The sequence below is a fragment of the Sturnus vulgaris genome, chromosome 14 (assembly GCF_052056855.1).
Source record: "Sturnus vulgaris isolate bStuVul1 chromosome 14, bStuVul1.hap1, whole genome shotgun sequence".
NCBI lineage: Eukaryota > Metazoa > Chordata > Aves > Passeriformes > Sturnidae > Sturnus > Sturnus vulgaris.
The window spans coordinates 17964378-17990866 of NC_142256.1; the positions used below are offsets into that span (position 1 = coordinate 17964378).

Here is a 26489-nt window from a genome sequence, read left to right on the forward strand (position 1 = left end):
CATTGGGGGCCGGGGCGGCGGAGCCCGGTGCACGAAGCGGGGCCGCTCCGCTCCGCCCGCCCCTCGCGCCCGCCTCGCGCTCACCGGCGTTGCGGAGCTTCTTGTTCCGCAGTACAGAGAGGATGACCAGCGCGTTGCCCAGCACATCCACCACGATGGTGAAGATAAGCACGGCCGCCAGGCCGGTGGTGGCTCCCGCCGCCCGGCCCCCCTCCAGCCGGCAGCCTGGGCAGCTCTCGTTGCTCCCCGGCCGCTCCATGCGCTCCTCTACCCGCCACCGCCAGGGCCTCTCCTCCTCCTTCCGCTCCAATGGCAGCTCTCACCCCCGACCCGGCCCGGCCCGGCCCGTCCCGGGGCGAGCCCGCCGCCCCCTCCTCGGTAGTGCCACCGCCCTGCCCGGGGCGGAGCGGGGGGGTCGGGCGGGGGATGCCCGGTCCGCGACGGGGGCACTGAGGCGCTCTCCAGGCCGATGGCGCCACCGCGCGGCGGCGCCGGGCAGCGCGGGGCGGAGATCCCCGCTCGGAGACGTCGGCCCCGCAGCCCCTGCCCATCCTCCCGGCGGGACTGCCACTCCTCCAGCCTCCGCTGCCGCCGGGACGCTCGCCCGCCGCTAGGAGCCCCATCCCGCCCTCGGGCAGAGGTGCTGGCAGAGAGAGATTACGACGCGAAGTTTCGCACCTCGAGTCGCTGAAGCTTTTCCCGGTGTCTTTGCATCCCACTGCCCCGTCCCACTGCCCCGTGGCTCCGCTCCCAGCCAGCCACCCCTCAGGCAAACCCATCCCCACAGGGACTTTTTTCACCACTTATGCCAGAATAAGACCATTCACTTTCGGTTTAATACTTTTTTACCGGTTACAGCGTGTACACTGCAGAAGCCTCAGCAGTAAGGTAAGTTCAGCAGCCCATTCACTCAGCTTCTCAGCCTCAGGAAAACAGCACTCAGCCGAGATACCCAGTTCTGGTAGCCGAGATACCCAGCTCCCGCAGCCCAGCCCCATGGCTGGGGCTTCCAGGCACCTTCTGTGCTTTATTCCACACCAGCACGAGCAAGAAGACAACAAATCACTGTGGTCAGACTGTGGCTGCAATACCACAACCACATGAACTCTCAGCTTTGTTCAGAAAACAAAATCAGAAAAGAGAAAATAGGGATACTGTAGAACCATGGAATGGTTTGAATTGGAAAGGACTTTAAAGATCATTCAGTTCCAATTACCCACGCCATGGGAAGGAACACCTTCAGGAACACCAGGTTGCTCAGAGTCCCAAACATTTCAGTTGATATAGCATCCACACCTGCTCTAGGCAACCTGTGCCAGGGCCTCATCATCCTCAACAGTAAAGAATTTCTTTCTTATATCTAATCTGAACCCACCCTCTGTCAGTTTAAAGCCATTCCCTCTCATTCCATCACTCTATGCCCTTAAGTCGTTCTCCAATTCTCTTGTAGCGCCTTTGGGAACTGGAAGGTGCTATAAGGTGTCCCTGAAACTTTTTCTTCTCCAGGCTGAACAACCCCAGCCCTGTCAGCCTGTACTCAGAGCAGAGGTGCTCAGCATCAGCCATGGTCAGGACAGAGGGCAGGGGCATGCTTAGACTGTCCAGCACCACCTCCTCTGGCTTCTCCCCAAAGCCACCTCTCTGTGTGCAGGTCAAAGTGTCCAAGCAAACATTTAGGTTGTGTCACAATCCATCATGAGGGTTTTCCACCTGCCTGGTCGAGTGAGTCAATAACAAAGCGAAAAGCAAAGTCTTAGCTCATTCCCCACCAGCAGAGTACAAGCAGCAGCAAGGCACAGCAGAGACCAGCAGTGAACAGGATCTGCCCTGTCAAGGTGGCCCAGGGTCAGAGTCAGCCCTGCATCTGCATTCAGAATGTTGCTGAGCCAAGCCACTTTAAATATCTTCTTACCTTTTGTCCATGACTGGAGAGCACTCAATTTTGACAAAAGAAAAAAAAAATCCTGGATTCTTGAATTGTTAAATACAGCATTTTGGCTTGACAGGTAGCGTCTTTTGGCTTCCTTTTGACACTCTGCACTGAATTCTGAATAATTTTGAAAATATTTTCTCTGTGTAAACCAAATAATTTTGTTCATGGACTTTCAGTTGTTCTGTTCAGGACATGCCTGCAGACAGGAGTAAGGTCAACTCTTATGGAGTTGATACTCTTATATCCTTTCAGCACCTTTCACCTTCACTCTGCTCTTCTCTGTCAGTTTTGCACCATTTATGAGATGCTGTTAGGTGTGTTTCAGCTGTGGAGAACTGGGATGTGACTTCAAAGGACCTGAACTTTACATACAAATGTCTTGGCAACAGCACCAAAGCTACCCAAAAAAGACTTTGGCTTCACACTTAAAAAAACTTTGCTCACACAGCAGTGCGAGGTAAAGGGGGTGTAACATTTCATGAAATGAATACAACTGGAGAAACATAAAAAGGGCTTTTTATCTGGCCACTTTTTTGATGTGTAATTTATACCTGCAAAAAGCAGTCTTTTTCCACTGCCTGGAGTGACTGCCCTTGATGGGAAGGTCTGCAGAGCTCTACCAGGCATGTGTGCATCTGCATAGTTGCAGCAAATAATCTTCCATAAGAAACTTAGAAGAAATTATGATAAATGGAGTGAGCACCTGTTTTCATCACTGGAGTGATTTAGATGAATGATCTTCAGGCTGTTTCCTCCCCCCTTCCTGCTAAATGGACTCTTCACTGCTTCAATTAGGATAAGGCAAGCACTCTAGGAAGCAGTGGCAAGGAAAAAAAAATGAAGGTAGAGGTATCAATGAGACCTTTTTAATTACACTTTACCAGAACTGCTGACATAAATCACGCTGAAACGAGAATATCCCCAGTGTGTTAGAAGAATTTAGGCTCATTTGATTGTGCAAGGATCATTAATGTGATCACAGGAGAAGACATCTGAGTTAGGGTTGGAAACCAGAACCTTTCAGTACCTGAACTATACTAGGGAGAGTAGGTACATGAATGCAAACAGGAAGACAGAGTAGAATGTAATCAGCGCAAAATATTCAAGCACCATAAATGCACACTCCCTGTGCAAAACTGTCACACCTTTGCTAACAGGGAGGCTGAGAGGGGCAGTGCTTGTCACCCTCCTGCCATGCCTGTCACAGCAGCCCTGTGCAGAGCATCTCTCATCCTTCACTGAGCATGTCCAGTGGTACAAAACATCTCTGTTTCCCAACCCTACCTACCAGGGCACACAGATTAGTAAGAGTTAATCCAGGTCTACTGTAATAAATTGAAGCTTACATAATTGGAAAATAGCTGAGGCATTAATCTTCCTTCTTGCTACCTTGAGTCCTCTTTAAAAAGATTATTTTGTCTTCAGAGACAGCTTTAATTCTACTTAATGAATCGCTTATAAATGAAGAATTTTTTCCCCTCCTACACAGCGACAGCATGACTACTACACTGATTGTCACAGAGATAATTAACTTTTGTCAAATATACAGACATAGTAGCCTTTCTCTACAAATACTGCTATAATGAATTTGATGTATTTAAGGCTAATTTTTCTTGCTGTTTTGACTAAGCATGCTTACTGACAGTGACATACCCATTCCCTTTAGCCACACCTGGGGAACTCCTCATACTTACCAAAATAATTAGTGGCCCCCCTGGGCACCTGCTGGAACAGGTAGGTTAGCACTGGATCAGGAATACCAGGCTGGAAATTTCAGAATTCCAACATAAGCTTATTCAAAGATGTCTTGGTGTCCCACTTCAAAGGACAGGGGAGACATGAAAAGAAAGGAGATACAAAATCAGAGCCTCATGCTCTGAACCTCCATGCTGCCTGTCTCAGTTGCAGACAGGGTGCAGGCAAGCCAACATTGATCTATAACTCCATCCTTGCAAAAGCAAGCACCAGGACCACAGGGACCACCAGGACCACGGGGCAGGTTAGTGGTTTCCTCACTGAAAATAACTCCCAGTGAACTGATAGGGCAATTTTATAGTCACTCCTGACATGGAGGGCCCCAAGCAGTTGTCTCCCTTGCCCATGTTCCACCTAACATCTGCTCTGTTCCCCAGATCCACACACACAGGGCAAAGATGCTGAATGAAGCTGAACACTTCTTCTCCACTGCACCACCCTAGCCAAGTACTCATTTATTTCTAGCAAAAACAGCAGGCAATGAAAGTTGTAATTTCTCAACACATGGGCATTTCGACTCAAGTAATGGCCTTTGGGAGACGCATATAAGCAGAAGCAGAAATGAGGCTGATAAATCCTTTGCCACATGGACTACTTCCACACTCTTTAGCCCCTGTATGGCTGCTCCTGATGATGGGCAGAGCAGGTTTCCTCCATCCCTGAACAGACTGGGTGAGAGTATAGAGGTCTCTGCTGCCTCCTATATTGATACCAGTAGCCTACGGGTGTTGAATGCCACAATGATGCAGTGCTCAGCCAGTGGAGTGCTTCAGCTTCTGCCTTTCCAGCACAGTCTGTTTTATTTGTTTAAGATTCCAATCTAGAGCCCAGACAGTGGTGGTTCATTCCTTGGTACAGTCTAAGACTCACTGAGCCGACAAAAACAGCTAAAATAAATCATTTAGTCCTGCCATGCATCATGACTATTAACACAAAAATAAGGGCAAACACCTCCCCCTCCCATCACACACCTCCCCTTATCTCAATTCAGCCCTTAAATCCAGCATGTGGCCAGGAGGCAGAGTTATTTCCAAATCATTACCTACACGGGAATCCCCATTATCCACCTGCAGTTCTCTAGCCAAACATATACAGCAGTCATTGCTCTCTCCCAGACTTTTCTCTCGTCCATTTGGACTGTGCAGTTATATATGCAGAGGCAACACAGCTGTACTGTGCATGGCGTAGAGAGAATCCTAGTCCAGGGCAAAACAGCACTGGCTACTTCAGCAATAAAAAGATAAATGCAGCAGCTTGCCCTGAACTGCCATCACAGAGATCAACAGACAAGCAGCTCTATTTATGTCATTGTGCCTGCCTAGAAACTCCAGATTAACTAATAACCTTGTGTTTCAGCCACTTCCCCTCTTTGTCCCCAGAGCAGCAGCCTAACGCAGTGCGTACAGCCCACTCACCCAGAATAGACCTTTTTGTTAAATGCTGCAAAAGCCACGGACACAGGCCCGTTCATTCAGCCCAACTGCTTAACACTGCCATCTAAATAAAAAGGGAAAGAAGGAAAACTGTATTCCTTATACATCCTGAATAATAAATGACACCATCAGTGTTGCCTTGGGATGCAACATCAAACCACTTCCTTTGCTCCAAGATGAGATTTAAGAAGAATGACTTTGAGGCTGACTTGCCTTTTCAAATATACCATTTTTCCCCCATCTCAAACTTGAGAATGCAACATGAATGAAATCAGAATTAGCCTCATTACAAACAAGCAAGGGGGGGACTGACCTAGATTCACTCTGTCTCTCAGAAGGAAGTGATGGCTAAAGTTTAAAACCTGTCATACAGGACTGAAGCACATTTAGGTCAAAGTTTGTTGCAATTGAATCATACTTTCTGAAAAGGCTTTTACTGGTGGGATGATTTGTACGGCAGTGGCTGAATTATGCATGGGATTTGTACAGTCTCTGCTGGCAAAAAAATATGTGTGAAGAAACTCAGGCTTTTCTCTGCAGCATCATCAGTGCCTTGAACCCAGCTCTGCATCCCTGGGGACACGTGCTGGGTATTGTAGCAGCTACATTGGGCAGCATCCCATGGCTGGAGCCAGTCTTGCTGCAGGTCTCAAGATGCTAGGACAGAATGTGGGATTTCTCGGTGACTTTACTTAACTCTACCCAAAAAAATGCCAAATTAGAGGGCCTGGTCCCAGCAAAGACAGCCTGGTTGCTGTGTAGGCTGCTCAGGGAGGATGTTCAGATGCCAATTGAGAGGTAGCACAGAACTCTGCCTAGGTGACAATCATGGCTGAAAGAAAGATATAGAAATGGTCCAGCTAGTGGGGTTTGTTAGGGGAAAAAAACCCTCAGGGAAGGATTTAATTGATATATTTAATAGCTAACAAAACCTAAAGAATTAAGTGTTTTAGTGTCCAAGTAAGAAACTCCTGCAAATCAAAGCAATGCAAATAGAGGAAAGCTTGCTTATGACAGACCAGTCCCGTCCCCCCCACCCCATTTGTGTTCAGGATCTGCCTTTGACTCAAGCAGAAAAAGGACCACTCATTCTCCTCACACCATCCCCCAATGTGTGTGCTCAAGTGAGGTAGAGGCAGGCTTTTCCCTTCCACAGAAACCTCTTGGGATAGTAGGAGAAAAAAAGGGAGGAAAAAAAAGGAGCACTTCATATTTTTCTTATTGAGATTCCTCACCCAGTCCCTTTTCCTACCAGTAGAAACCAAAATCAAACTCATTCCTGCTCCTTACAGGTCTCCTTTCACCATTCCCTTTCCAGCCCATCCCTTTTGCCCCAACATGCTGTGCACACAAAAATCTTGCTATTCTCACAGTTTCCCATATCACCACCTACAGGGATGCTGGCTGAGTTGCTCTCAGTTTTCCTAGTGCAGCTCTCACAGCCTCTCTCACCTCACTTTCCGTCCCCTTACTTCCCCCTCCTCCAGCCTGGGGTTCATCTCAGTTAGAGATCAACTGGAGGAATCAGGCCTCCTGATTCCTGAACTTTTGGAAACATCAAGGTATTACCCAGTTCACCAGCCCCTGTATGTGGAGAAGGGATCTAAGTTTATCCTTTGGCTGTGCAGGGGGAACAGTGCGAGATGGAAACTGCTGAGATACTTTGGGGACTCTCCCCTTCACATTCCCTGCCTCCCCAGCCCCCGTTTGCATTTGGTTGCACACCCACCTGCAAACATTCTGCCCATACCACGTCCAAGCTGCTTTTCCAGCTGGGGATGGCACAAGCCATTGCCATTGGCAGTTGCTTTCCAATGCTAAGGCTGAAATTCCCATGGTTGTCCTCTGCAAGGAGAGAAACAACTGTCTTAAGAAAGGAGACAAGCAGCTTTCCCCTTCCTGGTGCGGCCCCTCCTGCAGCCTGGATTGTGACTTGAGCAAACTTCAGGAGTACTTGGTACTAAGCACCTTGCTATAAGGCAGCAGTGTAGGAAGGACAGTGTGACACACTCGAGCTCTTAATTATGTCCCAAGCAGTGCCTTTGCACCTGCAGTAATGAGGGCTCAGCTACATCCACGGCTATTAGCGAGATCCTGTTTTACTTCATCCTCATTATAGGAAATAGCCCACTCGGATCCAGCAGCTGTGGAGATGTTTCCTCTCATGAAGCAGATTGCCTTCCCCTGTCAATTACACGCAGAGAGCTTGACAGCCCTGTGCAAATTGCTGGGTGAGAGCATAAATAGGAGGACATGAGACCCTATTACAGCCTTGGTGGCAGGCTTGCTTAAAAACACCTGAAGGAAGGTCAAGACTAACAAAAAGCAGAGAGGTGATGGTGGCTGGCACAGAAGTGCTGTGGAACCAAGGGGGACGTGTGGTACCTACCTGCCCCTGCAGAAGTGCAGCCATCCACAGTGGCAGTGTGGTGGGAGTTAACAGAGGTGCTGCAGCCAGTTGACTCCACAACCAAAGTTTTTTCCCCAGTGAAGAGATTTTCTTTCCTCAGGCTATCACTTTGGTACATATCAGCAATGTGCAGCCCATAGATGGGAAACTCTGTATCCTTCGGGGAAATGGAAATTATTCTATGCTCTTGCTGTACTCCCACTAAAAGCTCTGATTTTACTGGACAATCTGGCACAGATGCAAAGCTCTGCAGCATTTCCAAGAGGCAAGCAACCAGGTCTCTGGGCTGAGGTTGCACACAAACGTTTACCCAGTGCACAGCAGCTGCTCTTACCTGAGGAAGCCCAGGGTTAACTTCCATCATAAACAGACTCTTGTCCTGCTGGGTGCCCATTCCAGAGAATGGGATGAGAAAGTGTGTGTGGATTTTAACTGATGGTCTTGAAGATGGTTTGTCCAGCCCTACAGACCTTGCTGACTCCTCCTGGGCCTGCTTTGCAGCCTAGTTGCACTGCTAGACCCCTGGAGCCTGCCTTTACTCCTTCCTTTGGGCAAGGAAGTGGCAAAGTCTGTTCTGCCTACGGATCGGCCCAGGATCAGGGACAATTCAGCAAAGGAACCACTTCCCTGTAGCAAACAGCTGAGTGCCCATCTTACAAAAATCACTGCTCACTAATTTCCACTGGTCTTCAACCCACTCCCCATTTCCTGGTCTGATCTTCATCTGCCCCCGTGTCTTCAGCCTGCCACTGTAAGGTCCGCACCAACACCCAATGTAAATGTGAAGTATCACTCGTGTTTGCCCTGTCCCACCCATCTCTTCAATAGCTCCACCCAGAAACCTCCTCTGGGCATCAGTTCTGCACACTTAAACCCATCAGCATTTTTGCAGGGTCTGCAGGAGGGTATTGATTCCTGCTCATAGAGCAGTTCTGTCTGAAGGAAAGCTATTGCATTTGCCTGGCTGGGCTTTGAAAGTGGGCCTCTCTGTGCCCTTATTCACCTTTCCACTCCTGCCGTCCTCACAGACCCACTGGGGTTGCTCACCCACCTCACCCCACCCTTTTGCTTTCCTTCTAGACCCTGCAGGCAGAGCTGCTAATTTATTTCCTTGTATTTAATTCTGCAAAGTCATAGGCATCAGAAATCTGCAGCTGGCAACTCCAGGCTGCTTTCCAGCTACTCCATCCAGACCTGCCAGCAGATGTTTTCGGTTTTTGTTCTCAGATGTCCATTACACTCTGGTCTCAAAACAGTGGATACCCCAGCTCTCCAACTGTGCACATTCAACTCCACAGCCTTCAAGCTGCTACAAACAAGCCTCTTGCTCCTTGAGAGAAGAGGGTATGCCTCCAGTGTGTCTTTCTTTGGTAGAGACTGGCATCCTTCAAATCTCCTTAGCAAAGTTTGGTGCCCGGTTTTCCCGTCCTCCCTGATTGTAGGCCCATAAGCAAAGACAGCTCTCTTCAGGTCTGGTGATGTTAAAGCTCTTCTTTATCAGTAACTGCACTTACCTCTGCAACAAGGTCAAAACAGTGCTTGAATTTCTGCTGCTTTCCTAGAGAATTTAAGTGACACTGAGCTGTAGGAGCACCCATCCTCCTGTTGCCTTTCCGGGTTATGCTCTGCCCTCCCTGCGGGTATTTCTGGGCCCAGGTCTTATTCAGTCATGGGGAAGAAATGAGAACTGCGGTTCATACCTCATAGGAAATTCATTGAAAGTTGAACTAATAACTCAGGAGAAGGGAGATGGGAAGAAAAAGGAAGGATTTGCATGTCTCAAATTCACCCCACTTTCCTAAAATCTGATTGAAGGAAGCAAATTTGGAGATGTTAAGTCAGTTATAAGGCTTAACAGGGGCGTATACACTTAAAATGAAACTCCCCAGTAGATGAGGTTACCTTCCCCAGTCAGAGTTTGTCCTTGCTCCCAGCCAGGGACCAAGCATTCTCTCCAGGCAGTGGGCATTTGAGCCTGGCATGCAGTGTGCACAACAGAGCTTGAAGGAAAAGGCAAGGCTGCTGAAGGAAAGCGGGATGCAAATTAGATCTGTGATAAAGAGAGCTTGAAATTAAATATAAATTCAACTACAGAAAAGGTTGCCAGAGATATTTAGGATTTGTATATGTACGTTATATATATATACATATACACACACTCATATGTTATATTTATAAAGACCAACAAATCCTATCTGTGTTCAACATGGGCAAGATGTTGCTATAGTAATCTTAATTTTACACTCCTTACATTAAAAAGAAGATTGCAAGTTGTTTGGCACTCAGTCTGTCTTTTTGTTATAACATGTGCTGTATTTAACCCAGTGGGACTCTCTTCTCTACCTCTTGGAAGTATGGAAATAGAAATAACTATTAACAATAATGTTATCATCATTACATGGCAGCCTTGGATTCAGTTTCCTTTAAAAAAGGGGGAAAGGAAAAAAAAAAGAGGCAGATAGGTAAAGAAACAGCCTGTGCATGTTAGCATTGAATTTAGGCTTGGACATAAGCATGTCCTTGAGGACAGGCAGAGACCCAGGGAGCCACACTGAGAGCTTCAGGGGGAACAGGGGAGTCCTGGGTGGGAGCGGGGCAGAAGGAGAGCACCTGCTTCAGATTTCATGTGGCACTAGCTGTAAATCAAAAGTGACTCCACCAAAGCCAGGAAAGGCACTAAAGGTACCAAAAAGGATGGAACACCAAGTGAGGTACCAGTGCTGCACACACATTGCCCAAGATGAGATGGGGAGCTTCTTCAAAAGCTGGCATGGGACAAGGAGCTCTCTACCCACAGAGAGTCTCTGCCTGTAAGTGGGGAACTCAAAATAAACCTGGAACACATCTCCCAACCCAGTGTCCCTGTCTAGTAAGAGCCCTGCAGGTTGGAGGGTGGGAAAGGGCACCCAGCAGGAATGGGGCTGCACTCCCAGCAGCTGCACACAGCCACGTGGCCAGCCTCAAGGCCACATCCCAACACCTCTGCTCCACAGCAGCTAACCCCTACCTTGGTCCCTTTCTACAAAGGGCTGGGGGCTGCATGGGGGGCTACAGCCTCCAAAATCTGGGGACCCAAGTCCTCCCAGAGAAGAGGACAGACAGCACTTTGTCTCCCTGGATTTGCTGGAGCTTCAGGTAGTACCAGACCTGGGGAGGTGTGAGGTTGGGGATCCATGCAGCCCAGGTGCCCATCCTGTGCTCTGCAGAGACAAGCACTGACTTCAAACATCCCCATCTGACATCGGCATCCTGGAGTGTTTGTTTTCTCTAGATTGATGGTGTTTACAACTCCAGACGTCTTCTCAGTCATCTGTGATCTCTGGCCACGAGTGGGTCTCTGGGACACTGAATGACAAGTGTTGTTATAGTGCCAATGAGATGGGACTCTCAACTGCCTGTGGCAGGCAGATCACTGTGAAATCATGATTTATCTGGAGTTAGATTAAGTTATGTTTCTCTTTCCTGCCTGCCCTGGCAGTGGGAAATACTGCATTACAGGTATGCTGTATTTCTTCCTCTAAACAGGATGCAGGGCCATTTACCAGCAGCTAGAGGTCAGAAGGTGCCCAAACATAAACTCCAGGACAAAGCTTGTCTGAGTGTATTTGAGGGACAGAGCTGATAAGTGACAACCGGCCAGAGCTGAGTTCACTCTATTTTGGCTTATGCCATTGCTTGGGAAAATACAGGAAGGGAAAACAGGTAAATTATTGTCACCTTCAGACTTAAACAAATGGAGGCTTCAAACAAAATTACATTGCTTAGAGGTGCAGAGGGGGAAATATTTACCTCACATGCAGAAATAAATGTTAAAGTTTATGAGTCACATAAACCCTTTTTATACTGAAAATCCCTTCTGGATGAGAATGGGAATATTTCTCATTGTGATCTTGATCCATCCAATTTATTTGTGGATCAAAAGGATCAGTGAGGGCCTTATTCTCCAGAATAACGAGAAACAGGAAAAGTTCTTCCAGTGGGGGCTGGATGCCTACCTGTTTCTCCCCATCCTGACTCACATAGGTACCTTTCCCCACCCAGACAGGTCCCATTGTCCCGGCAGGAAAAGCTCTGGTTGCCTCTTTGCAACCTGTGGTTGCTCCCCAGGGCATGGGGACAGAGTGAGGCTCCTCCAAAACCCCCTGCTCACAAGCAAAACCAGGCTTTGGAGGAACACAAGGAGCAGAGCAAGGTGGAACATAGGAACGAGCAGGCTAGGCAGGAGGAGGATGCTTTTTCTCTCTCTCTCACTTCTTGCAGTCCTGAGCACCCACCTTACCAGGACACAGGATACCAAATACTGGCATTCACTCCTCTTCCCTTAGTACGTGGGAGGCAGGTGCACCAATGCATAGAATAATGGATGAGACAAAGAGGGACAACCCCAGCCCATGGGTGCACTATTCCCAAGCTGCTGGCACCACATCCCAGGGAGACAGACAGCAGCAGATCCTGGTAGAGGCAAAGGCAGAAAAAACTCATTCATATGCAAAGGGTTTAGATCCGTGGGAGACTGGTAGTGAGCTCATGCAGCACAGAATGAGCCTGCCCAGAGTTCTCTGCCTTTTGGAGAAAGACATTGCTACTGCAAGAGCCTCAGGCCTGGGGAAAAAAAAAATCACTATTTCCCTCATTGGTGATGATTTATTTGGGAAGAAGCCTCATTTTTCACTGATTGTATTAGAAACACAGACTAGACTACAGCATGGAGTAACCCTGAGAAATTCAGTATGTGTTAATGGGAGCCTTAAAGTGCTCTTTCTGTGAAAGATTGCCCATAGCTGGGATGTGTTGGAGATGTGGCACCAATGAATAGGCTGGTTTTTAAAAGCAGGGGCTCTGCTACAAGGTACAACACAAGGTCTACTGACATTTACAAATGCAGCTGCTCCCTGTGAGCACAACTTGCGCCTCTACTCTGCAAACAGCTCCTTTTGCTCTAGAACCCTGTGCCTGGTACATACTCACACGTGCACCTAAAGACTGCTAAAAACAAACTGCTAAAAACAAACTACTCAGTCATCTGCAGCATCTACGAGCTCCCAAGGCCTCCCATACTGTTACCTTGTACCTAAACTGCAGCCCAAGATTGGCCAAGAGGCAGCACCAAGGGCCTAGGGCTGTTTCATCCTCTCCCACCTCTTCCAGCCCCTCAGAGCTCAGGCATTAGAAGGGAGTAAATTCAGGTGTGAACAGGGATGAGGTGAAACTTGTGTTTTGCCTGGACTGATGCTGTCCTTTGCCTGGGTCACCTGGTGCATCCTCCCTTGGGAATCAGGCTGGACCCACCACCCCCAAGCAGCACAGGGATGGACAAGAATGCACAGAGATGCTGTGCAGTGTATGGCAGCTGCCTGAAGATGGCAAGCCAGCACTGTAGTTTATAATACACACAAATAACCCTGCTGGAGGAAGAAGGGGGCTCCCTATAATAAGAGGGCTATATTTTCTTGGCAGCCCATGTAATGCCAGAGCAGAATTTAAATTGCAGTGTTTATCAAATAAGTTTGAGCCTTTTTTTCTTTCCTCTTCTTTGTTAAATGCTGCCCACCTAGAAGAATTTTGAGCAGTACTCCTGGTACTGCATCAGTTCTCAAGCCCAAATGCAAAGTCTGAGGAAGAAATTGCAATGCATCCTTTGGTAGCAGGGAGCCATTGAGCTGGTGTGTGCATGCAATAATTTATCCTAAGTCTTCTAGTGGCATTTTATGTATTTTTGCTGTAGTGCTATTACAGCTTTGATTACTCCATTTTTATGTTTGTCAGTACAGCGTATGGGCAAGATAATTTGTATTCAAAGTATTAAACTGGTAATGTAAATTATTAAAGACCCAATTCATAAACGCATTGCACACTATATGTAGATTTCTTCCCCTTAACTCCCCCCTTCTCCATACCTGGCTTCACACAGCTGGAGCAGGACCACTGCCATCTCCCACCCCATGGGCACCAGGTTCACCAGGTGAAGTGAGTGTCAGGTGAAGACCCAGCCTCTTTTTCCTACTGTGCCCTGCACAACTCATTCAGCCCCAGGCACCTGTTGCCCATCAGCCCATCTCATTTTGGCACCTCCAAAGGCAAGAGAAAAAGCTGTTTCCCATTTTTACTTCAACTCCTATTTGCAGCAGAGCACCCTCCAAAGTATGTACATATCCCAGTGCAGCCATTGCAAGGAGGCATTGGAGTGGGCACAGGAGGAGAAGCAGGCAATCACTGTGGCAGTCCCATCTCATTCTATACATGCAGGACAATGGCAACTTGGCTCTGGTTTTGTGGCAGGGGCTGCTGCACCTGTGGTAAGCAGACAATCTTATGGGCAACAGGTCACCTCTGTCCATGCTTGGCCCCAACAGGATTCCAGCAGCTGCTCTGAAGGGCTGGGAGAAGTGAAATGCACCAATCCTGCATGGATTATTCATCTGTAACCACTGTGATAACAGGCATCTCCTTTCAATAGCTGTTTACCAGACCATGCACAGTGCCATTGTGTTAAGCAGATGCTGTCTTCTGTTTTTCTCATTACCAAGATTTACTGTCTTATAAGCTTATTATTGACCAAGGCTTTAGGCTTCCTTCAGGGCTGAGGGGAATGCAAAATCCCAGCACTCCTGTTTGCAGAAGCATCCCTCACTGAACCCAGGGAACTGACACAAGGCTCAGGGCTGCTTCCTCCAAACCTGCTTTCCTCCATCTCAAAGGAAAGGCTTTGACAGCCCAGGAAGCTGCGGGGTACCCTGTGTCCCTGCCCTGGGGGATGATCCCAAAGCCCTTGGGTAGCCCCTCAGGCTCTCCCCCTGGTATAGGGCAGTTTCAATGTTTTGTGCTGTCAGCACTTCTGAAAAGTTACATTACAGTGGAGAAAGAATTGAGACTGCGATGCTTAACTGCATTTAGCATGTAAAATCAGGCATGTCTCCTAACCACAGCACACAAAAAAATCCTTTCTGGCCCTGCTTTTCAGGAAAATACATGTCTCCTCCCATCCTGGGACAAAAAATAGTATTTTGAATCCAGCTTTCCAGAGGTTTGGCTTCCAGGGCGCCCTTGGGTGACCACAGCAGTGTTGTTCTATTTCTCCAGACCTCCATTCCCCCAGCCAAAAGGTGCTGCTGGGCCAAGAAGCAGGAACCCTGGTACACTGGCCCTAGCAAAGGAGCTGTTTTACCTGTGTGCCCACACTCCACGCAGTGTCAAGAAATTGTCCTTGGCAGCAACTCCCTAAGCTTCTACCCAGAAAAATCGTATGACAACATTTCAACCCAGTAGGACACAGAAGTATACAAAACGTAGAAATGCTGCCAGTGCCTACTGGGACTCAGCTCTGCTCCCCCAAGCAAAAAACACCCCAGTTTTGCCAGAAAAAGACAAAGCAAGGCAGCATAGCAGGAGTCACTGGCCATTGGTACTGCACCCAGAGCCTCATGGGTCAGATTAGTGTGCATATAGCTGACAGGAAAAACAAGAACATCCCCCACAAATTATGAATTTTGCAGGGCTTTCACACAACCACATATTGCTACATTGCAACTACATATGGCCACATATTACTCAGTTAGAACTTTCAGCGACACTGTGACACAGCTGCATCTGACTCACTCCTCAGTCCTGCTTTAATTCCCTGGGACATCGTGTCCAGCAGTGATGGCACTGCCAGAAGCAGAGTAGGATGGGAATTACACTGTTCCCCTGAACAAGAAACCTCTCAGTGCCGGCTGGCTCAGTGTGATGCTTCTCACCTGTGGCAGGTGCAGTGCTGCTCCAGCAGCAGTGAATATGTGCTGGGACCATTGTGAGGCTCCAGCTGTGTACAGCCATGTTTGGGTACAGTACAGCTGTGGCTAAAATTGAAGCTGCCAAGGCAGGGTACACAGGGAAAGGATGGAGGCATGAGCAAGGTGCTGGAGATGGAGGAGCAAAAAGGGAACACATGTGGACAGGCTGGGAAAGAAATTACTTTTTGGGGAAGAAACAAACCAAACAACTATTCAGTTAGTTCCGTTCACAACATATTTGTAGCTCCTTCTCCAATCACGTTTTTGAAAAAGCAGAACGATTTTTCAACTCCTATTTCATCATCAAATGAAGAAGACTCTGCTCCATTCTCATTCTGATAACGAAGCCATGAACCTCGCACCCTCAGGGATGAGGGTGAGGGAGTGAGAGAGGGATGGAGCAAGAGGAGTTCATCCCAAGTAGACAGTGCTCCAGAGCAGATGCTGCTGGTGGCAGAGGCAGCCCTGCAGTGTAACAATGGGCTCAACTTTGGGAAAACTGGACTCTGCACATGAGAAGGGTTCAGAAGCCTCAAGCTGGGTGTTCTCCTCCTTCTCCATGTATTTGCTTTTCTGATGGGCTCTGCAGAGCTGCCCCTGCCCAAAATTACGGGGGCACTGTGCAAGCAAGGGCCTGAGCATCTGCTGCGTATCACCAGCCACAGAGATGCATGAGGTTTCCCCACAAAACCTCAGAGCAGCAGGCAGAGTTGGGGCATGCAAACAGTACCATCAGACCAGAGCATGTCCCTCCAGCGTCAGAGGAGGAGCTTGAACACACAGCTCTGCTGAGGAGGGTGGGGTCCTCCACAAATAACAACAGTAATTGTTATTTTAGAATGTATCTACAGAGAGCCACAGCATGCTGTTCATTTTCAGCGCCTATAACCCACATTATCAAGACACAACTCCCCCCAGCAGACGAGCTAAACAGCAGGCCTACAGATGTCCACCCGCTCGCCCATCTCAGACTCCTAATCCCCTACTTTGTCTGAGCTCTAGCTCATTTCTGATGCATTCAGATTATCCAGCGAGCATAACTGCTAGTGAACATCTGAGTATTTCCCCCTCCATCTCACATTTCACCTTGGAGGAGAAACACTCCACAGAGCCCAGGCCTTTCTTTATCAAGCCAATTAGTGCAACACAAAAGCAGTGAATAGGACCAGGCAAAGCTCAATGGCCTGTAAAATCCCCAATATTTCCACACGGGTTTAGGCCAAATATGACTGTTTAAAAAAAAAGGGAAAGCTAGGGTGAGTACACTAGAGTGCTGGCCTTTCCAACCACGTTAAAAAGAAAATCCAGCAAATCCGTGCAACCTACAAGGCAGTTCATGGATCATGACAAAAAGTTTACAGAGCAGCTATAATTCCTTCTATAACACTGGAGGACCCAAGTTTGCAAGGAACAAAAGGAAATGATTAACAGGGGAAATATGCATGGTACAAAAAGACTTTTTAGTCCAAAAAAGGATGTCCATATTTAGAAACACTTGATTCCTGTTGTCAGGACCCTGCTTTTCCTGAATGTGTTTCTCTCCCATGAAAGAAAGAAGTCACAAAAGGAGTTTGTGTGCAGCCATGTCGCATGCACACAGAGCACTGCTGATTTTTCTCCAGGATTAAGGGGAAAATGCAAAGGATTCCAGAGCAAGCAAATAAAAAATTAAAAATAATAATGTCCATTTTTAGGGGAAGGCTTCTTAGCAAACCAGCAGCTCCTCTGGCAGGATCCCCTCTCCCACTATGGGTACCCTGAGCCTTTGCCAGGGTGGGCTGCCCCCACAGAACCCTGGGGGGCTGCCCAAGCACCCATGGCAATAAGGTGGTTCTTGCTCCCCTGGGGCTGTGGGTTAGAGGTGATCCTTCTCCAGATCACAGGGATCTGCAGCTCTGCTCTGGAGAGGCTTTTGCTACAGGATTCTGCCACCTACTCTGGCACAGCCCCACCAACCAAGCATGGCCTGGAAGGGGGTAGATGGAAAAGAAACCCTACCAGAACACCTCCGATGGGCAAGAACCTTGTGTTTGGCAAGATGAGAATATATATGAAAGTGCTTCCCACCTACACATTCACTAACACCTTATCTGCCCCCACAGCAGCCTATTCATGTCCTTGCCACGAGGTGTGCTCAACACAGCCTAACATGTTTCACTGGCAATAATCACCTTCGTAAGAGACTTGAGCACAAACAGCAGCAAACATTTCTGAGACCACCCCTTCCCTTTCATCCACAGTCACTGCCAAACCTCACTGCTCAGGGCTGGCTGTGAAACACAGCACCATATGGTCCCTGGCACAGGGAGAGACCCTGTGGGCTCATCCCTCAGCTGCCTCCTGCTCCTGTTTCCCACCTCCATCACAACTGTTCGGCCCCGTGGGTATTCTGGGAGAGCACGCACTCAGTCAGCAGCAGCTCCTGCACTTCCCTAACCTCCATCCTCATCCTGATGCTGCTGTGAGCACAACAATCTCAGGGGAACAGCAACAGTGGGTGTCTGAGCTGGTACAGAGCAACAGCCCATGAAAGCTGAAGGTCTTCCCTAAAGCACCTGACTACTGGGAAAACACAGTCCAGGCTGCTCCCAGAACTTAAATACAAGTTACACCATCTCAACAAAAACAAATAAGTTTTTGGGTCAGATGTGCCAACCACATGCTGTGCTGGACTGAGAGAGAGCTAGGCAGGGAACAGGGGAGAGGATGGGGCATTCACGGCTTCTCATGGGCAACCTGTGCCAGTGCCTCACCACTTTTTCCTAACTTCTAATCTAAACCTACTCTTTTTAGTTTAAAATCACTTCCTCCTTGTCCTATCACTATCTGCCTGTGTAAAATGTTACTCTCCTTCTTTTTCATAAGCCTTCTTTAAGTATGGGTAATAGAAAGTCAAAGGGCTGAGCTTTACATTCTCCCCAAGCAGAGCACTAAAATGGGAAAGGCTCATTTGCTCCCTCTTAGCAGACATGCATAGGGAAGAGTAGAAAACAATCAAGGCTAAGTCCTTCTATGTTCAAAACCAATGCAAGCCTTCTGCAAGTCACCCTCGAGGTTCAAAATATGTGGTCTAGCCTACGGGTCTATGGTCTAGGTCTATGTGATTTTTTTGCCAGACAGCTCGGATGGGAATCACTAACAAATGGAACAAAAGTGACAGCGAGTAATTAGACTGTCTAACGCTAACCTCATAGGTGAACGTGGCCCTGCCTATGGCAGGTGGGTTTGAACAAGATGATCTTTAAGGTCCCTTCCTATCCAAACAATTCAAAGATTCTATGATTCTACTTGGTCAGCTTCTATTCCACTTTCAAAGACATCCTTTGAAGAAAGGGTTCTCTTTAAGAGTTTTACTGACATCTTGATCTCTGAGCTTGGTTTGAAAAACTTCCCAGCAGCTTGCAAAAATTAAGGTACTATATGAAGCAACAAATAAAGCAACAGAAGACCCAGCATGTTTCCTTCTGCTCTCCCTGCTACTGGGTAGAAATCCTAGCCAGGACCTACAGGTAGTAATGCTTTAAACAACTGCAGAAGCCAAGCCCAAGGAAGATCCCCAGACTGAGCACTAAAGCTAAAGAGAACAAAACTCAACCAACATATTTTGTAAGAAAATGGGATACCAAATTGACCCTGGTTGCACCTTTCTCAAGCTTCTTTTACAGGACCATGTACCACAGCCAGGTAACACACAGTAAAAGAGCAATAACACAGTCATTAGCAGCAGAAAAGAGGCATTTGTCTCAAGCAATTGCTCAAATCATTCTGCTATGGGTATTATTAATTTTCTAAACTAAATAAAGCTAATTTTAAGCTTCACAAATAAAAAGTTAAAAATATTTACAGGTTATAAGCTCTTACAACAAAACCAGATCATGTTTGATTAATATTTTTAAAAATAGCATTTTTCTGACTTGAAATACCTGAGGGAGCTTTGAAAGTGGAAGGACTGGGAAGAAAAAGCAACTCTATCACTCACAGCATCCTACCTGCTCCCCTCTTCACACAGATTCAGCTACAGTGGTGTGTGACACTAGCACAGAGGAGCTACTCTGGCTCCCCGGGTGTCCCACAGGGAGCACTGAGGCAGAGCAGCACCACTGCATGCTCACGGGCTCTAAAGTAAACTACAAACACCATCAAAACATCCAGCTCCGCATCAAGGCTGGCCTCCCAGCTGTGGTTTGCCTGGCTGCTGAATTCAGCCAGAGACATGAAGTCAACCGTGTCAGGGGACACTGCTACAGGACAGGCATCACTTTACCATGATTAATGCATTTTCATCTCAACAAAACAAATGTCTGCTTTTATGCATCCCAGAAAGGTCTTAGCCCCAAGACAGCATCAGTTTGCTACTCCACAAAATATTCAGGCTCCCCATTCCTGGGGAAGTCACCTGCCACCCCTGGTCTAGGCTTAACATAAAGCCCTGGCTTAGCTACTTCACAGGTGTTTCTGTGAGGCCATGCAACATCCAAGAATAAGAGGCATTACTCACCAGCCAGGATACAGAGCTGTCAGCTCCAGTATGGCTGTGCTGCTTCCTCCTGCCTAATTTAGGGATTCAGGTGCACAAGGGCATTCAGGGAAGAGTTCTTAGCATCGAACAACTCCAATCAAGAGCATTAGCACAGGCAAAGAGAAATCCCCCCCATCCACATATTGCTTTAGCACATAGAGATAGATCTCCTGGAAGGATGATATGTTTGCAGAGTGCTTTGAACACAGATTACCAAATACTGCCCAACCAGGGGCAGGCACACACCGGAGCCCAGCCTGCAAAAGGAGATGAAGACACTTTATAGAGCACAAGACCTCCTGTCAGGCATGCTGGTTATTCAATCCCTTCCCCACTGCAAGCTAACACATTTAGAAAGCAACTGCTTGGTAACAGGGTCCCCAGCACACTTTGTTTGCAGCACTGCTGCAATTCGCAATTCAGTTTATTGCATTAAAATGTGGTGCAGCCCTAGCAAGAAATAAACATGCCAATTGTAACACTTCCTCCCATTATCTTTTATAAAGTGAGCTCGGGTGAACATTCATAGAGGGGAGTCTGGGGCTTGTCAGAAAGCACTGCCAGAAATGTAGCATCCTGCTCTCACCCCACTGGAAACATCCTATCTCCTCAGCTCCCCAAACGCTGCAGCAGAAAAGAGCTTATTTGGGAGATGCTCCTCTGCTTGTGGAACAAGAAGAGCCTGCATGAGCAGAAGGGGCTGCCAGAATTGTCTGGAGGCTGGAAATAAAAAGCCATTCACCTGCCACTTTCTGAGCCAGGACCAACAGAAGCCCTTGCACCTTGCTGCTGCTCCTGCAGGGTTTATATAGGAATGAGTAAAACTACCTAAAAATGAGCTGTTCAAGGGAGAAGGTATGAGAGATGCTTTGACTGTATTTGTATCCTCAGTCCCATCGCAAAGCAGACTCTCCCTGTCCTAGGGAGATATGCACTTGTACTAGCATTTTGAATTCATTTTATTATAGAAAATTATACGCTCCTTCTCCACAGATGTATTAGGGTCCTGACACAGCAGTAGGAAATCATGCTGCAATTTAGTTTTCCTCGTGACTGCTTGTGAGGTGTGATCACCACATCCATGCTAGAACTCCCCTGATGCAGCCTCTTCCTCCCAGTCTAAGTGCTCAGATTTGGCTCACACCAAATATTTACCATATCTCAACTGAATTTTGGAATATACAGAGTACAGAGCAGTGGGTTTGTAGCCTCTATGGGTCATGCTAACACTCCCAGGCTCCTTTTCAACAGAGGCAGATTCTGCTCTTGACAGAGCAGCTCAGCAGCTCCGTTCATCCCATTGTCCCCCAAATGGTTTGATTCAGAGCAACATGATACATTTTGGTAGCAACCGTGTTCTCAAAAGTCCGGACAATCCTGAGTGCAAACCAAACAGCACTAACCACTGGAAATTACCTGCATGACATGGGTCAATCCTGTCTCTGTCCCACATCGTCATCAGACACTTTCTCTTGTGCTAAAGTTCTCAGACCTCTGACATCACCTTTAGGCATCCAGAGGGACCATCCCACCTAGTCAGGCCTTCTTCTGCCTCCTCCCAGCAGTTAAGTGGGTTTTAACAGCTGCAAAACCAGCATGATCCCTTTTTCTTAGCTGACCCCTGGTCCCTCAGCCCAACTTCAGCAGGGACACATCGCATTTTGGAAACATAAGCAGTCTCACAGTCAGTTCTGTAAAACTCATGCAAGGAAAAGTTTCTTCATCCATCCCCTCCCTTTGCCCAACCTATTTTTATCCTTACCCTTTTCTACATATCATTAAGTTAATAAGAGACATATTTACTTTCCCTGGCTTGGGACTAAAGTTGAACTAAAAGTTTGAGTTGTGCAGCAGCACAAAGTAGAAATATCTTCTCTGAAACACCACAAGCATTTCAAAGCAGAGAAAAAGAGCATTTGAGGGTGTTCTAGGAAAATAATGGAGCTGGGTGAAATTACGCAGTTCACAATATTTGAGATGACATGTCAGAACACAGAACAGTGGGGGGGAAAACTATGTGTTATTTATATGCATTCAGACTATGGCAGTTATCAACAGCAGAGTATTCAGGGAAGAAACATCACGACTACATCTGCAGTATCCAAATGTGAATCCCTGGAGTCCTGCATTAGTGCTGTATTGAACAGCATTCCCAAGGAATTGGGAATATTTCAGGTGTGTGATGAGCAGCAAAAGGTAGTACACTGTAAGGCCCAAGACTTTGATCAAGCTCTGCAACTTAAATGACTTTCCAATAAAACAAAGAGGTGTCAGCTATAGTCCTCATTTGCTGATAGTATCAACAGGGGCTCAGCTCACTAGCAGTTAATTCAAAGCCAAGCTTGATTTGCACAACAGTGATCTACACAAAGTCCCATATGTGGCTAAGGGGAGATTTTGCCAACTAGACAATAGAAACAGCATCAGAGCTCCTGAACTGATGCCATTACTTTTCTGTTCCACCACTTCCCCATCAAATTTCCACAGGCTGGGCTCTCCAGCTGCCTACTCCCTTGCATCAGAAAACATGCAGAAAGGGTAGCAAAATGCAGAAGTACCTATTTCTTTTCCAGATGCAGCTTTATCGAGGCTTTTAAAAATGCAACTGCCCGTAAAATAGGGGCAAATATCACTTTTTTGTGCATTAAAGATAGTAAAAATGATCATAATTAACCAACTGTAGAAGTATTTCTGAGTGATTCAGTTATCACTTAGCCTTAAAAACAGAAGTTGCTACAGGTTGCTATGTTTCACGAAAGGTTTTTAGCTTGCTCCATTCTGAAAATTTTGCTTTCAGGTTTCAGCCCATCTCAATACCAGGTCAGACTGTTTAACCAAGCTGTTGCTGGTGAGAAGTTGTCATGGTTTTTGAGAAGCCAGAAGCAGCCAGAAGTGCTACTCAATTAGGCAACTAAGTAGTTTTACCTACATTCTAAAGCTACTGCCTGTAAGCCTGGACTGCATTAATCTCAAGCTTGGCTCAAAAGCAGAGTTGGCAGCAGCCCATACCAAAACACCACAGGTATTTGTACCTGTGAGTTACTGTGTCTTCTGAAACCAGCTGAACCCAACAGGCCATAGCTTTGACTTGCTATTAATGAAAGTATCCCCACATCCCTATCTACTCTCCACCAAGCAAGCACCGACTGCTAGAGCCAGCACAGAGAAGGAATTCAGGAGTAGCATAGAGGTGCTAATTTTCCCAACTTGTGCTGTTCCCATGCTAAGGAAAAGCAAGGTTTTAGTCACCAGTTAGAGACAAGGTATTACCTTTCTCTTTCAAGTGCCACAAAACATCCTCAGCTTGGATTTGGAAAGAAGGCAAGACTTTGACACAGCCAGCTGGTGACCAGAGGGGAAAGACCTGTTGCTCCCCCACCCCATCGCCCCCAATTTCTACTGCACCTTGTGTCATTAGAGAAAGGACATAGAACAAGTACCTGCGCCGCGCTCCTACTTCAGCAGGGAGTTAAACTTAGGCACCTGGCTCCTGCCATGAAACAAGAGGCTAGAAAAAAACACAAGTCTGAAACAGTTTAACACAGGACAAAAAAGGCACATTTTAATATGTACAGCAATGCATTTGGGCTATAAGTTTACCCAACACAACTGAAAAATCCAAACTATGCTTTTGTACTTATTCCAAGGTGTCAGCCTCATTCCTAGCCACCTACCTTTCTCTGCATCTCTGAATGCTGCTATATACACACACACAAACAATTACGCCATGAATGTTCATTTAGGCTCCCAAGTTCAAGTAATAAAGTTCAAACTTGCATAGCATCTTATGCCACTCAGCCATAAACAGTTACGATTGCATATTAGCTGGAGCAGCCATCTCTTTTAATTCAGCCAGTTTTGGCTAGCCACTATTTTTAAATTTTTTTTTTTAATCCTTGAGTCAGAACGTTTCCTAAGTCACCAGCCCTGAGGGATGCCAGAGACTTCAAAATGAACCTCTTGCTGTTGTTAAGATCCTCTTAAACCAGAAATTTAGAGTGTTGTCAAGAACAGTTTTAAAAATGTAATACTGTTTATTTTGCTTCAAAAACATTTCAGCATTCTAAACATACAAAAAAACCAGAACGTTGCAAATTTGTTTAAGTACAGAGTGTTTTTGAACTTCAGTTGCTGCACTGGCTCTTCACTTAGTTGACCATGAAGAGATGTCTACAGTTTCAGTTTAAAAACTACCGCACTTAACTAAAAAACCCATACACTTCTCATGCCAGCTGAACCCCCTTCCACAACTAAGAATGGCAGCAGAATGCTATTTCACTATATACAGAAAGACAACTTTAAGCTAAATGGACGCCCACTGTAGTGTAAATAGATCTACCCTCACAGTGCATGCTTTGGGCCATGGCACCCCGGGGAATGTACAGCCTTTCCAAGTAATCACTGCTCCTCTAAGGCATCATCACTCTAAGCATGTACCACAAGAATCTGTCTAGTTTTTACAAACTATAGATATGTACAGTTTATAACCCAGGATTTTCTAGCCAATAACCATAGTAACACCACCTTACAAATTAAAAAAATGCTTGAAACATTTTTAAATGCTTTGTTACACCAACAGCAAAGTGCACAGAGTTAGGAGAACACTAGAGCGCCTTTTCATTTTAAAAACGTTTGGAAATATGTACAACTTTGATACAGTTTCAGGGTGCTCACTACACCCATGGCCACTTCATGTAAACCAGTTACAATTTCTAGAGCACTTTTAGAAACTACAACGCGATCGGAATCCAATTTTTTTTTAATTAAGCCTAATAAGGGCAAGAGACACCATCTCAAATAAGAGGTGCTTCATTTATGGTGTTTCCCCTACTCTATGGTATTCACATGGAGACAAGTATTGTACAGTTTTATTCATCATCATCATCTTCATCCTCCTCTTCTTCATCCTCCTCCTCCTCTTCGTCTTCTTCCTCTACCTTTTTCCGAGCAGCTTTGGTTGCTGCTGCTCCCTTTGCGCCATCAAACTTTCCTTTAGACTTGTAGTCTGCAACATCCTGCAAAGTCAAGGGGATGTCTTAATTTGCTCTAAGCAGCAAACACACACAGCATTTGTACAGCAGTGGGCGTTAAGGAAAAGGGACTGCACCCTCCCATGGGGACACAGCCAGCACAGGTATGCAGACACCTAAGCATGTTCATGAAGGTCTTGAACCCTGCATTAATGGCTATTTCTTTGAGGAGGAGAAGAGGATCCAGCCTCTCAAAGTTTCCTGATAATGGGACAAAGCTCCTGTAACAGCACAGCAAACCCTTTGTGAAGCAACACGAGCAGCCCCTGTTACACATCACTGGGAAAAGCTCTCCCTCCTTGCTGAAATCTACCTGTGGATCTCTATCCTGCTCTGCCCCAACCTGTGCAAAGCTCGGCTGTAACTATGCTGGGGCCACCTGAGCTGGGCCTATGTTACAAAAGCACATCAACAAAAGAGCTGGTACAGAGCAGGCACAAGTGACAACTCTCCTTACCTTCTCATACTTCTCCTTCAGTTTAGCTGCCTTATTATTGTAAGGCTGCTTTTCGCCGTCACTGAGGTTGTTCCACATTTCACCCAGTTTCTTTGCTACATCCCCAATAGATATGCCAGGGTTTGTGGACTTGATCTTGGGGCGAAACTCTGAACAGAAGAGAAAGAATCCAGACCTTGGAAAGAAATACCAAAAGACAGTCAGCATTTGCAGCAGCATGCCCAGGGAGCACCCCTTCCTCCATCCCTCCCCATAACACTGACACATGCATGAGCATACAAATTTTTTTTTTTAAATTTACAAAATCAAACACAAGCTTAAACATACTTTGATTTTACTGAGGCCCAGACCTGCAGCCTTCACTCGATGCTCTTTTTAATTTAAGTATTCTGCATCCCCTCACCCAATTTCATCTTAGATACACAAGTCTCACTATGACTCATCCACTTCCGTGTGTTCCATCACTACGAATTTAAGAGTACCAAGTACTGACAATTTGTGTCAGTGTCCTACATGCTGAAGACCACATGCTGCCTAGAAGGCTTACAAGACAGTATGACTACCAACCCTGCTACACCAACACTGTGTCCCCCATCTACCACCTTCCTGGAAACCCATATTACATACAAGGTGTGAAAATGAACCTAAACACTTATGCATTTAAAGCCTCAAAGCTACTTACGGTGGTCGTTTTGGGGCATTGGGGTCCTTCTTCTTCTTGCCACCCTTAGCTGGTCCATAGTCCTTCATTTCTCTATCATATCGTACCTTATCAGCCTTTGCCATTTCATCAAATTTAGCCTTTTCCTTGCTTGACATGGTCTAAAAAAACCAAAACATGAGATACCAAACTTGTGATTACCCAACTGTTCAATAGCTGGCAAACTTTATGTAAACAAGCCAACACATCAACTTGATATGGAAGTTTCAGAATTTGTTTTCTAACCGAACCACCTTGAGGACGAAGGTCCTGTATGGGAAATCATAGCCACCACAGATATACTCAGCAACAGGGAAGCAAGAGAAATGAGACAAGCACAGTCAGAGTCCTCGTTTGAACACACACCTGGAAGGAAGCAGCTGCTACAGGGCATTGCTTGTGAATCATAAAAAAGGCCAGACTCTAGCAGAAGCATCTAAATGGGCAGACACACAAGGCTAAAGTGTTCAGTATTTCTAC

General features: G+C 46.7%; 2 protein-coding genes across 9 annotated transcripts in view; both read right to left on the reverse strand.

Moving 5' to 3' along the window:
• GPR50 (G protein-coupled receptor 50) overlaps nucleotides 1–357 on the reverse strand; it is a 60568-nt gene extending 60211 nt beyond the window's left edge. Inside the window, exon 1 of the mRNA XM_014881561.2 lies at nucleotides 85–357. Coding sequence (XP_014737047.2) covers nucleotides 85–259 — 175 coding nt within the window. The 5' untranslated portion in view covers nucleotides 260–357. The remainder of the gene's footprint in view (nucleotides 1–84) is intronic.
• Nucleotides 358–23357: 23000 nt separating this feature from the next.
• The window catches only part of HMGB3 (high mobility group box 3), a 39517-nt gene continuing 36385 nt past the window's right edge, over nucleotides 23358–26489 (reverse strand). For all 8 annotated transcript variants that reach the window (XM_088173447.1, XM_088173448.1, XM_014881570.2 and 5 more), the window contains 3 exons: nucleotides 25992–26131; nucleotides 25310–25484; nucleotides 23358–24837 (listed from right to left, as the gene is read on the reverse strand). In XM_088173447.1, coding sequence (XP_088029573.1) covers nucleotides 24691–24837; nucleotides 25310–25484; nucleotides 25992–26131 — 462 coding nt within the window. In that variant the 3' untranslated portion in view covers nucleotides 23358–24690. The remainder of the gene's footprint in view (nucleotides 24838–25309; nucleotides 25485–25991; nucleotides 26132–26489) is intronic.